Genomic DNA, 12,859 nt, shown 5'->3' on the forward strand with positions numbered 1-12,859 from the left:
GAAGCAGTCTTAGGGAGTGTATGGGGGAATTAGATTAGAAAAATCCACCACAGCACTCTCATCTACCTGACAAACTTCCCTTTTGGGTGTTGCCTATATTTACCAATTCAAACCAATACCACAATTTAATCTTCCCCAGATAACTTCAAACACAAATACACCCACATGTCCTCTGACTTGGCTGTTGTCCAAATATAGATATCCACAGCACCCCAAATGTAAGCGCCCCGTTCATCCCAACTGCTTGCAAGGTTCAATACCACTTCCCCACTCTCTAATTCCTCAGCCTACGAGACTACTATACGGGGAAAAGCAGCCTGCAGCATCCTGTCTAGCTTTGGCTTAGCTATAAATTAATCTCCCTACAAATGAACAAGTATACCTGTATTGCCCTTATTTCCTAGATGCCAAAGATAAACAACCTCCGCCTGGCCTTTCCCCTCCAGGGACCCGGTGTCATCCTTAGATAAACAAAGCCATTCTGCACGGCCCCGAAGAGGGGAGGAGGGTATGCCTCGTCCTTAAATGAAAAAAAATGCACCCTCCAAGTTTATGGATATGGATATAAGCAGACCCCTCCCACCTCAGGGATGATGGCCCAACCCCCGTTCGGATGTAAACAAGCCCCATCTCCTGCCCTAGCGCCTCCGGCCCCAGAGACGCTCCGGCCTCTCAGACGCGCCCCGCTCGCACCTCTTCTCGACCACCGGGTTCCCTTCTCTCGCTCTGCATGGCCGGGGATGAGGGCGGATGCAGGCAACGGCCCCGGCACCTGCAATCAGCTCCCCATAACAGCGGCCGCCGCCATGTTAGCTCCGATCATGTGACCAGGCGCCGCCGCGGCCTGCGCGGGGTGAGAGTTCAGAGGGAGGAAGCTGTTCTCATGGCAACGGGGCGGCAAAGAGCGGTCTGGGACTCGGGACTTTTTCTTTTGCTACCACGCTTCCTTCTTCGCGCCGCAAATACCACCCAGCTTGATGCGATCTCCCTCAGCCCCTCCTCTAACACCACCAGGAGCCGGATGCCCGAGACGCAACTGCTCACTCCCCAAATCCCCACGCTGGGCTATAAACGTCCCCGGCACAAAGCAGCACTTCCTCTCCCGTCGCTCGGCGTCTCCCTCAAAATCTGCCCCCTTAGCGGACGTCTGTGTTTTGAAGAGAAGCACGGAAGGTACATTCTTTTACGCAAGCAAATCCTCCGGCAAGTCGGCGAAGGAAACAGGGACACTGCTAAATGCGTGCAACACCCCTGTCGTAACATCAAGGCTGCCTCCCTGTGTCTTAAGTGTTCATACGTGTACATACATTCCTATACAACTACAGACAAGATGCATTCTGCTCCCCAAGCAGAAATTTAACTTGCAGAGACTTTGAGAAATGAGCAGAAAAATGGCAAGCTAGCCGCTCAAGCTAACAAAATTTGGAAAGGTAACTCTGCAATTAGCAGGGACAGAAGTACCCCGATATTGTCTCCCTTGTAAACAGAAAGTTCAAGCTTATACCTAGTGCTTCTGGGGGTTGCAGGGGTTCGCATACCCCTAAACATTTTGTGAATCTAAGTTTGGCATCATTGAGGGGCAGTATTTCAATATGAGTAGGAAAATGAGAGTACCCCTAAACATTTTTTTAGAAGAAAAAAAAAGCACGGCTTATTTCTATCACAAAAAGTGCAGGAACCCACACCAACTTTCTGTAGAAGACAAGCTGCCTTTTTGGGTGCCCTGCACCAATAAAGTAACTTCCCAGGTATAAGCAGCTCCATAACTTTGAACCTTAAGAACCCTCAGCAGTAATAGTTGTGAGGCTAAGCAGAGGAAAAACACAACCCAGCAGTGCACACTTGCACACAAACTGCAACTGTATAAAGGTACCCCCTCTTGACAAATTGATGATGTCTCCATTCTGAGAGGCACCACTTTTCTAAGAAATGCTATAGGTATCACTGTACGTTGCAAGAATCACATCCAGTAAATTGTTCTTCGCAAGTGTGGAAAGTCTGGCGTTTTATTAAGCTATGTGAAATACTTAGTATTTTATCTGTTGTGTGCATGTATAATAAAAAGGGCTAACAAAAAGTGGTGTGTGCAGGTCTTGTAGACTCCTAGGAACATAAGCATTCCTCCCTTTTCCTGTCAAAAGGCAGTGATGAGCTGAAGTTCTCTATAGGGATGAAATGAAGATAAAACCTTACCAAATACAACATGTTATTGGACAAAGCAGTCATTATTTTATTCTTTTATGACTCTAAAGTCACAGTCAGTGATTGCAAGAATGATAAATCTATAAAATGGCCTTTATCCTGCCAACCAGGGTCCACATCCTGCAAACACTTAAGGGAAGTGATTCACTTTGATCCTATTAGCAATCCTGCTGAAGCCATCAAAGACTATCCAAGTGTTTAAAGGCAAACATGTGTGACAGTGTTGCAATCCTGAGGCCTAAATTGCTTTTAAAAAACCCAACCTTTAAAAACCGTAAGCCTCTCGAAATGCTTTTTTCCTAAGCTTTTGAATTATTTCAATATACCGGGCTTTTCCATGTTTCTTTTCAGTAAATACATAACTTAAGGGATGAAATTTGGGACAGGTCTGCACCCTTCTGATCTCTCTGCTATTTTATACTTTTTAACTCATTTTGATCTCTCTTGCACAGCTCCCCTACAAGGTGGGGACACTAGCTGTACAGTCTTAAATGAGAGATTACTAATTATTTATTGTAGTCTGTTCCCATTTATATTCATTATAATTCACTGGGGTCAATTGCATTTAAGATATCTTAGGTCAATATGCACAGAAGTAGACAGCATGATTTTGAAGGGGGGGAAAGAAAAATCAAGTATTTTGGGCAATCTCAACTGTCTGCTGTCTATTTATATTCCTAATTAGCACCTCTGTATGCTAAGTCTGCACTGATTTTAAGAAACAGCGAATGCCTTGCATCTGTCACAAACTGATATATGAATGAAATGCTTTATATTTCACAGATGTTAAGACATTAGTTTGTAAGCTAAAACAAGTAGTAAAATACATATTATTGAGGTTTTGAGGAGAGAGGAGGAGGGCAATTGTTTCAAGTGAAGTCTCGGCTGACAGCTTCGTTCTAGTACACTGAGCCTCTTCTTTAGAAGCTTTATCCACATTATCTGATGCACTTGAGTTGCCAATGGACTATCCCTCAGTGACTAGTGCAAGAATGCAGCACATCACAATATACTAGTCTTTATATTTCTGGGTGCAAAATACTGTAACGTATCTTGGAGTTTAGGGAGTACCATAGGGAATTCCTTCACTCTACTGTTTAAGCACATCTTCAAAGGATGTGTGTATTATGAATCTTTGGAAGACAAGATCAGCCCATATAAAGACCAGCCAGCAACCAGCAAAGGCATTGTGTGTACTTGTGCAAAGCAAAAACAAATCTCTGTAATAAACTGGATAATGTAAGCATATTTTAATGGCCTGATTAGTACTGTACATGCTAGCAATATCTATGGAAGGTGGAGGGAACATGGGCCGGCACATTTACAGAAGGAGCTATAGCCTACTGATTCTGCCAAAGGCAGAATGTACCTGGGCTGAATGAGATTAGCTCCTCCTCTCATTCTGACTGCCTAGAGAGAGGGTGAAATCCTATTTTTAATGGATTTTTCTTCAGGCAAATTGCACTTTTACCAAGCAGCTCCACTCTACTTACTATCCAAACCCTGGTCTGGAATATTGGAACCTGACTCTGTCTAGTGCTTAGCATCCTCATTTCACATTTATTACAAGGAGAGATAGGAATGCTCCAATATTTTCTAGGACCTGACCTAAATTGATTCTCTGTGTTAGAATGCTAACATACTCTTTAACTGGAACAGTTCTTTCTTTTTGTCAAGAAACAGTCATGTCATTAATCCTATTCTTATGCAGAAAGCTGGGAAGAAAGGACACAGTATAAAAATTCCATTTTCAAAAAGCAATACTGTTCTCCTTGTGTTACTCAAGAGATGTCAGATTAATGCAGCCAGAGCAACTTCAAACCTCTCATTTACCTACCTACCTACATTTCTGCTTCCTTTCACCTCTTTTCCTTAACCATCCTGCCTTTGCTATTTCACTCAACATGATCAGTCAAAAAAACCAACAACTTCCTGTCAGTTTCACTTGCTCTCTCTGAAAACAATTCAAGGCTTCTGGGCCTGAGCTGCAAATGCAGAGGGGCCAGTTTCAATTGCAACATAATCTGTTCTTTTTCTTTATACCATAATTCCACAACAATATTTGTAGTAGCCTTTCTGTAACTCTAGTTTAAATCAAATGCATGTGGGACAACACTGTTAACTTAAAACATTTCTCCCCTTTTCTATAAGAACACAGAAAAATGCAGTATAGGTGCCAAACAGCCAAGTTGGAGAGAGCTAGCAACTAATTTTGGCTGCCAAATTATAACTTGGACTAGATCCTAGTTTTCTGATCAACCTTTCAGCTCTCATAATAATGCTTCACTTCCTAATTCTGTTCCTACTGAATTTTCCCTTGCTTTACGATATTACATTTGTATCCAACTAGATCTAAATACATATTTCAGGAACTGTTGACCATTAATTACCCCATGTGGCAAGCAAAATCACTACAACTTCTTGGGCAGGTACCTTCCAGAATGACTATTCAAGCCTGGGCAGGAAGGAAAACAAGAGGGCTTCTTGTCTCAGTAGAACTTTGCTTGTTCTACTAAGATCCATTCCAGACTGTTACTATTTTGCGGTAAAGATTCAAATGCATATCAGCTAATTTCGGTTTGCACAATTAAAGTAGATTAAAGCATTCTGGTGCTCTTGCACAACAGCCCCACTTTAGAAAAAGGACTTTTGGTGGTGCGAAAAGTGATGAGGCAATACAGTAGAAAGTGTTGGAAATGATTGACAGGAAGCCATATATCAATGCAAACAAACCAGGATGAAACAAAATTTAAAAAAATCCTTCCAGTAGCACCTTAGAGTAAAACAAGGATGAATGTTCAATAAACAGGTCATGTGGAGGTACCCCAGTTCTGCCTTCTGGTTTACCCTCTTTCCTGATTTTACTATGTTCCTGACTCCTACTGGCTGTGCGTTGGTTTTTTTGTCCTCTGATCCTTATTACTCTATGTTCCTGAGTCCTGTCTTCTGATTTCACCTCTGGTACTAATTGCTATTAAGTCTTTATTCTCTGACCCTGCCTCCTCACTTCCCTTGGGTCCATGTTCCCAACTCCAGACCACAACCCATGGCCCAGTTCTGACAGCTCTAGATGTATGGCTGTGGTTCATGTGGTTATTTTGTAAGGAATTTTAGAAAGCTTGGACAGGACAGCTCTGTTGTTGCTTTACAAAAGGTAGGTGCAGATGCAGATTACCATTTACTATGTAATTGCCACTTGCAAACACATGCATGCTGTAGTGTTTGCAGGTGGCAATTACATAGTAAATGGTAATCTGCACCTATCTTTTGTAACCTCATGGCAGCTGATTGCACCATTTATCCACATAAAATATATGTTCTCTACATATCTCTGCTAGCAGGGATGTGGAAATATTTGCTTTATCACAGAGAGCTCCCCCATGCAACTGCAGGTGCATCAGGTTAAGTTTTCATGTGACTATGGGCTAAATGGTGAACTGTTTCTGTCCTTGCTAAGCCACCAACAGAGCTTATCAGTGCAAACTTTGTGAAATTTCCTTCAGAACAACCTCATAAGCAAAAGTTTGCTTCCCAATCTCTCACTAATATATACAGTATATTTCCTAGCAGATCATAAATGCCATAAAGAACTTGCAATGCAAAATTACCAGCACCGCAGTTTTAAAGAAATATATAATCAGGGCACACATCCAGCACATGAAAAACTCAGCTTGCAGCTCTTGGAATCAGGGGGAGAATTTTATTTTATTTTATTTTATTTGCATAAAGCCCATTGGATTAGCTCCCAGAGGAGATTTATCTCTGATGCCTGTGTATTTCCCTAGTCATATTCTAGTTATACACTGGAGTTGCTTTGTGCTACTCTGGCCTGCAAATTCTAGAGCAGTAAAAAATACAAAAAAGGATCATCCTCCAGTCTTCTACCCTATAAAAGCAAACTATAATTCCCATTTGCCTCTCCATCAAGAATTTATGAGTCTCCATGAAGTGCCTGTTGTGAAAAGTAAAGCCATCAAATGCAAACTGGGATCACTTACTGCATACAGAAGAATACTATTAGCAATGTTTATCTGTATTTGACAATATTCAGAACAGTGTTGATTCATTTTTGAGAGCATGAACTAGCAGAAAGTACAGAGTGTGAACACTTCATATCTCTGGCATAGTCTGAACTATATAAACTATGACTATGGCTGGAGCTACTAACAATTAAGAAAAGACATATAATGCTAGATATATTCGTCATACAATAGACACAAACGTTCACCCCAGCCTCAGACCACTACTGATTCATTAGCACAGTTATGCACTGGCTGCATTCCAATTAGTAGTACAGCCCATATACCCATGGAGATGATGGGCAGCACCCCATAATGTGTGCGTGTGCATATTTCAGACTCTAATAGGAACTGTAGTTGTACAGTGACCTTCTATTGGCTTTGGACACAGTACAGCAAATAACCTTTGTGTTCACACCTTAATAAACTATACAAAACTTACTGACCAATAAAATTGACAAGGCTACAACACTTTACACCTGCAAGTTCCATTTACATGATTTTCAGAATGGAGTCCCACTGGTGGTGACTTTTTTCTGGCTAATTGGGGCATTATGCCTAGTCCTATTTTCCATCCATTTGCAAAATACAGTAATATCAAAATTAAAACTAACGTTATTCAATAATAGTTACAGGGTACCAGGCAGAGGGCCTTCTCAGTAGTGGCACTCTCCCTGCGGAATGCCCTCCCTTCAGATGTCAAGGAGATAACTTTTAGAAGACAACTTTTAGAAGACATCTGAAGGCAGCCCTGTACTGGGAGATTTTATGTTTTTAGATATGCTGTAAGCCGCCCAGAGTGGGTGGGGTATAGAGATGGTTGGGGAATAAATATTATTCTTATTCTTATTCTTATTCTTATTCTTATTCTTATTCTTATTCTTATTCAATACTTAACAACTGTATTTTATGCCATGGTGCACCAAGAAGCATTAGGAACCAGAAAGCTATACTGGGTGCAAACCTGTTAAGGGTATTATTTAACATTTGTATACCATAGTACTTTTTTAAGCAAGATTTCCCAGATGCAAGGACATATGCATTAAACAAGTGGGATATTATAATCCCTGAAAAACATAAAAGACGAAAAAGTTAAGGACTTGAATGGCAGCACTGAAAGAACTAGTAGTGGCACTTAGTAATTCCTGGTTTCCAGTCATCAGCTGAGTCCTCCTGGTTGCTCTCTCACCTGGTATCTGTCTGAGTGATGGATATCATCTGAGGAGTGAGGTGATGCCGTTGGAGAGTCTCCTTCTCGCTTGATTGAGGCTGACAACAAAATTGACTGTGGAAGAAGCGGGGAAAGGGAGAAGCAGTTAACAATGCAAAGTGTTCCTTGTTCTCAAGAGGAAGCGTAGAAGGATGTGTGATATGTAATAGCAAAAAAATGCTAATTAAGAAAACATGATCACCAACAACCAGCTATAAAGAGGGACATCTTCTAAGTTAGATGGACATAACTCTTGAGAAGGTTTTTGAGAATGAAGCAGGAAGTCATTAAGAGAGCTAAATATTCACCTGTTCACGCCAAACCTGTCACCCAGTATGGGACAAACAAGAATATCATTTCTAGGCCTCATGTGTGGTGGCTTGCATACAGTGCCTATGGTTAGGAATGGATGCATGAGCATTGCCCCTCCTCTGTCCTCCATTGTGCTCCTAAGTTTGTGTTAGTGGCAGAGGTAGCTGTATTATTTAGCTTTGTATCTCTCACATGAAAATACATCACTGAAGAACAACACTGGCAGTCATGACATAGAAATACCAGTACACAACTACATCTTGCAGTAACTACTGCCCATTAGGCAAAGAGAGATGATTTGGAAAAAGTAAAGACAGCAACTTGGAATTGTTGGGTTAAGTGAAAGGCACTGTATGAAATAATGTTCCCCCATCATCTCCATTCCAGTATCACTGGCATACACATTGGGAAACTACATAATTATACATACAGGTAAAGTATACATCACCTGGGATTATAAAAGAATGTGCAATACTATCTTCTGCACCTGGACAAGAAAGATGCCACCAAAAATTCATAGGATAAAGGTGAGCAGTGCCTTGGTCAAATGACCACATACGAGGCTCCCTAATAAGCCCATGCTAAATATTGCTTTTGTTAAAGAAAACTTTTTTATTTGCATTTTCTTAGCCATTGAAATACTATCTGAGGGTTTAAACAGGGATACAAGCAAAAGCACCTCAGTTGCACCACTAACTTTTAACGTGCATGAAAATCTCTCAGAAAATGTACTCAAACAAAAAGACATAAAAGCAGTAATGCACAATCAGAAGAAGCATTTGGCGCCAAACACTATTCAACTTCATAGATCCATTCAGTAATTACAAATATTAGTATATTATTAAACCTTTTTCTAATTACAGGATTTCCTGTTAATCCCAGAAATATCCCAAATAACACAGACATTTCCTTTCTTTTACCACAAGTTATGCAGGCAAAATGGTCAGCAGTTTACTTGAAATTGTGAAGGTTATCAGTACTGTGCAAACTTCAGAGCAATGGCAGAGGTATAAATTCCATTCACAAAAAAGATTTATGGGAAATGATAGAGCACTTTGACAATATTTTAAGGAGGTTCATTTACTGAGAACAGGGATGCTAACAGGATTTTCTGGGCTCACTATATGTTGATTTGACTCTCCACCCATTTACATATATTTGCATATGCTTTGTCATTTGTGCAAATATTCTCATTTTCAGGTGGAGTGCAGCCCCCCCCCAAAAAACCAGTGGTCACTGACAAACAGCAGGTGAGCAGGTGTAGCTCACAGGCTCAGCAACAGGAGATAGCTTTTTCTTTTTTCACTCTTCTTCCCCCCTCATTAACCACAATTTTAGTTCCAGGATGTTTCAGGAACTCTTTCTTTCTTGGGAGGGGGATATGTCACGATAATGATGGAGCTTAGTATCCTGTGGATCTACACCCTCCCCTGCTACCTTTGATCATGTCCTGCTTTGGTCTTCATCATTCACAAAACACTGTCAGTGGGACAGTGTTATTGGTGGAGCTTTCTGACTCACTGGTGGTCAGTTGGGCAGCTGGACTTCCTCTCTGTTAGCATTGTGGCCCTTCTGCCAATCCTATAGTTCCTCAGCTGCCCTTTAGGGGAGCAAAGAATTGCCAAACAAACAAACAAACAAACAAACAAACAGGTTGTCTCATTTGACTTCCATTTTTGTGTAATTTACAAGGTTGCTTGTTATACTTGAAATAGTCTTCTTCTCATTCCCATTAATCCAGCTGATAACTCTCTAAGTAACTCTATTCAGACCACTTTTTAAAAAAAACAAAAACCAAAGCCTTTCTGAACCAGCCTAGCCTCATATCACCCACTTCTCTGTTGCCACTGGATTATCCCCCATCCCCAGTGGTGACCCCAGGCAAGGTGCCCACCCACTCCAAACCATCTGAGCTCTGTAAAATAAGCTCAGCTAAGTAGTGAACCACTTAAAATGTGCACATATTTGCATGTCAATGGCTATTAGCCTATTTTCTAGGAAATTTGCCAACCCAATTACATTAACTTCTCTGGGCTGGTGTGTAATGTACAAAAACTGACCAACAGCTCCTCACTAAACTTACCACAGCCTTATGGTTGGGTTTGGATTTATAATCTTGACTGATTCAACTTCAGCTCAGATTAGTCATATACACAGACACTTTAAAACCAAAAAAGTTTGTGACAGCTGAAAGCCCCTGTCTTTTGAGATAATGCAGTGGTCACTTTGGCAGGGGGTGAAAACTGTTACTGTTTTGCTGTTTTAACTAATGTTTCCTTGTGTTTTGTGATCATGTAGTTTATTATAATTTATTTGAAAAAGAGGGGTGTAAGTTTATTAAATAAATAGGCAAATAGAACAATGTTTATAAAATCCTACACGAACCAATCATTTGAAGAACAAATACCCTGGTCTTCTAACTGCAGCAAGAAACAATTTTCAGAGAAGTACCCACCTTGCAAAAATGTGACCATCTTTGTATCAAAAAGGGCCAAGATAGCAAAATAAAATTTGAAGCTAAAGGATGGGATCCTTCTCCCCATATCATAATAGGATAGATACAGTATTTTGACATCAGGGAGGGCTCTGGTTGCAATGTAAACTTTCTCAGATTGCATGTAACACCCTGATCGCAGGAGTTAAAGATACTTCCCTTTTCAATTTGCTTCTGTGAAGAAATAAAAGTGCACAAGCCATCGACTCTGCTTCAAGGAACCTCAACAATGACTCTCATTGCTCCTCATCAGCCCCCACATGCCTGCCTGCCCACTCCCATCCACCCTTGCAAGTCGCTCTAATCCAATATTATTATCTGAAAAATGGCTGGGCTAGCTACGGAGACAGTAAATTAAACGTTATGTATTAGTTTTTAGCATGTGGTCCCAAGAAGAACGCTGGCCCCATTTATTCGGCAAACCTCCTGAGCACCATGACAACGACCTCCAGAAAAAATGCAGGGCTAAACTAATCCCAAAGACGTCAATCTCAGACCCTCTTCTACATACGCTTGCCGTTTAGATGAATAAACTGTCTTCTTAAAATGGTAGCAAGCGGTTCTATTCTAAATACCTCGGCAGCATGTTAAACACTGTATCAGTGAGTCAAGCCCCTGCCCTAGCACCAAACTGCACTTCATTTGTGTTTCTCATTTCACCAAGGTGGAATGGCAACTGCTTCTCCATTTAGGCTGCGTCAGGAGGATTATCAGGCACATAGATGGGATGGAGGGGGAGGAATGGGAGCAGAAGGTTTAGAATTAGAAATCTTGTCAGCTTTAAATGCCCATCTCCCTCCTCCCTACCAGCATTAGTGTTTGGTTGTTGGCTGGTAGATTATGCTCAAAGCTGGACTCAGATTTGATCAAAGGTGGGTCACCCCAATGACACCACAACCATCTTTTTGATAGCGGGTAAAAAATGGATTCGAGGGTAAAGAAGAAACAAGAAGAAGGGATGGATGGGTGGATGATAGATTGAGGGAGAGGAAGATTAAGTCTTTCTTTGTGGCACATTGTCTGCCACCAGACAATACAAAATGTCCAAATCAATTAACCCAATGGTACAGGACAACTATACACTATACAACTATTGACACTATAATCATGAAGGGTTTTTTTTTTAAAAAAAGAAATAAGCCAGTCAATTCAACCCACCCCACAAAAAAACCACAAAAGGCAACCTGAACTCTTGTGATTGGACCCTGTGATACACCAGCAGCCTTTGTTCCCTAGGGAGTTACTATCTACAAGGAAAAATTATGTCTCCTCATGCCCCCTGGACACTCTCAATACTGGGTCATCTTTCCTGCCGTCTCAAAGAAACTTGACATTCCTAGCAAAATGGTTGAAATCAAAAAGCAGAGAACGCTGTTAATTGAATATAATATTGTATTTCTCCTTTGTCTCTTGAATCGAACCAGTGGAATGGCACCAAAATGTCATGGAGAATAAATGCTTCCAAGTCACCAAACATATTGGAACCACTGAAGATTGCCCAAATATCGGGGGGCAGGATTTACCTAACAAACCCCATCAGTTGAAGGCCTCTGCAACGGGACTTTCCTCCCACTATTCCTACTGTGAAATTGGCTGGGGGGAGGGTAAGAAGAACCCAGAATAGCATATGGGGAGGGGGGATTGTTCTCTCTGGCCAGCTGATATACTTGTGGAGACAGAATGTTTGCAATAGCAAGATGTTGAATTTCACCCTAGATTTCTCTTGGCTTTGTCTTCTACATAGCAATGGAGCTTTTTGGTTATATTAACCTACTCTGCAATCTAGTATGGAGGATGCAGATATATTGGTAATTGTGCTAATTGTGCAAGACCAGCACCCTGAAGTCCAGCCCTCCCCTCCTTCCCAAGCACTAATCTGTAAAAGCAACCAAGAACCTGACCAAACCCTTCTCAGCGAGAGCTCCTTTCCCTATACCATTTCCAAGGCAAGCCACCATTTCACTCTGGAAAGGCAGAGCAAGAGACTTGTGCGAGTACCAGTGAGGCCTCATATTTCTAGCCCTCCTTTAAATCATCCCTCCGTTGGGTAAAGGCACTCTCTGTTGAGGTTATAAACCCTAAGAGGATCAGCCTCAGCATTACACCTGGGGCACGCTAAATAAAAAAAGGTCACCGGTGCTTTTTAAACATGGACAAAAAAGCAGTAAAATGTGTTTGGGAAAAAAAATCTGGCATTAAATCATGACTTTTTGCCTGGCTCGCCTCATTAAAAGTGGCCTTTTGGAAGGTAAAATTATCATTGTAAGCGATAAGATCTTTAAGAAAATAATTCACGGCTTCTTCACCCTTTAATATGATAGCCGCCACCGGCTAATTTTTTTCTTAATGGCAACGAGGCCATCAATCTTGTCCAAGGCTTGCTCTCACCCTCGCTTCCCTCCCCTGCCAGCTTCCAAGCAACAACCTACTTAGCTCATAGGAATAACGGGGTCTTTCTTCTCTGCTTCTGCTCTAATGCTTTCCAACTTGACAAATCCCCCTTTGAAGAACAAGCTAAGAGAGAAATATCAGTTATAATATGCGACAGAAAGCACAAGGAGAGAGCACTACTGGACAGATTGAAAGTAGAAATTAAGGTGCAGTTTGTTCAACAGGGGAAAG

At 41.4% G+C, this 12,859-nt stretch overlaps 1 protein-coding gene across 11 annotated transcripts in view; it reads right to left on the reverse strand.

The window, feature by feature from the left end:
- Positions 1-12,859, reverse strand: part of RNF220 (ring finger protein 220) — a 327,126-nt gene that overhangs the window by 75,718 nt on the left and 238,549 nt on the right. For 10 of the 11 annotated variants that reach the window (XM_082228856.1, XM_082228855.1, XM_082228854.1 and 7 more), the window contains one exon: positions 7,411-7,506. In XM_082228856.1, coding sequence (XP_082084982.1) covers positions 7,411-7,506 — 96 coding nt within the window. Of the gene's footprint in view, positions 1-693; positions 859-7,410; positions 7,507-12,859 lie in introns of those variants that run through there. The other variant, XM_082228851.1, reaches the window with a different exon arrangement.

This window comes from Podarcis vaucheri (genome assembly GCF_965113315.1).
Source record: "Podarcis vaucheri genome assembly, chromosome: 6".
NCBI classification, from domain to species: Eukaryota; Metazoa; Chordata; class Lepidosauria; order Squamata; family Lacertidae; genus Podarcis; species Podarcis vaucheri.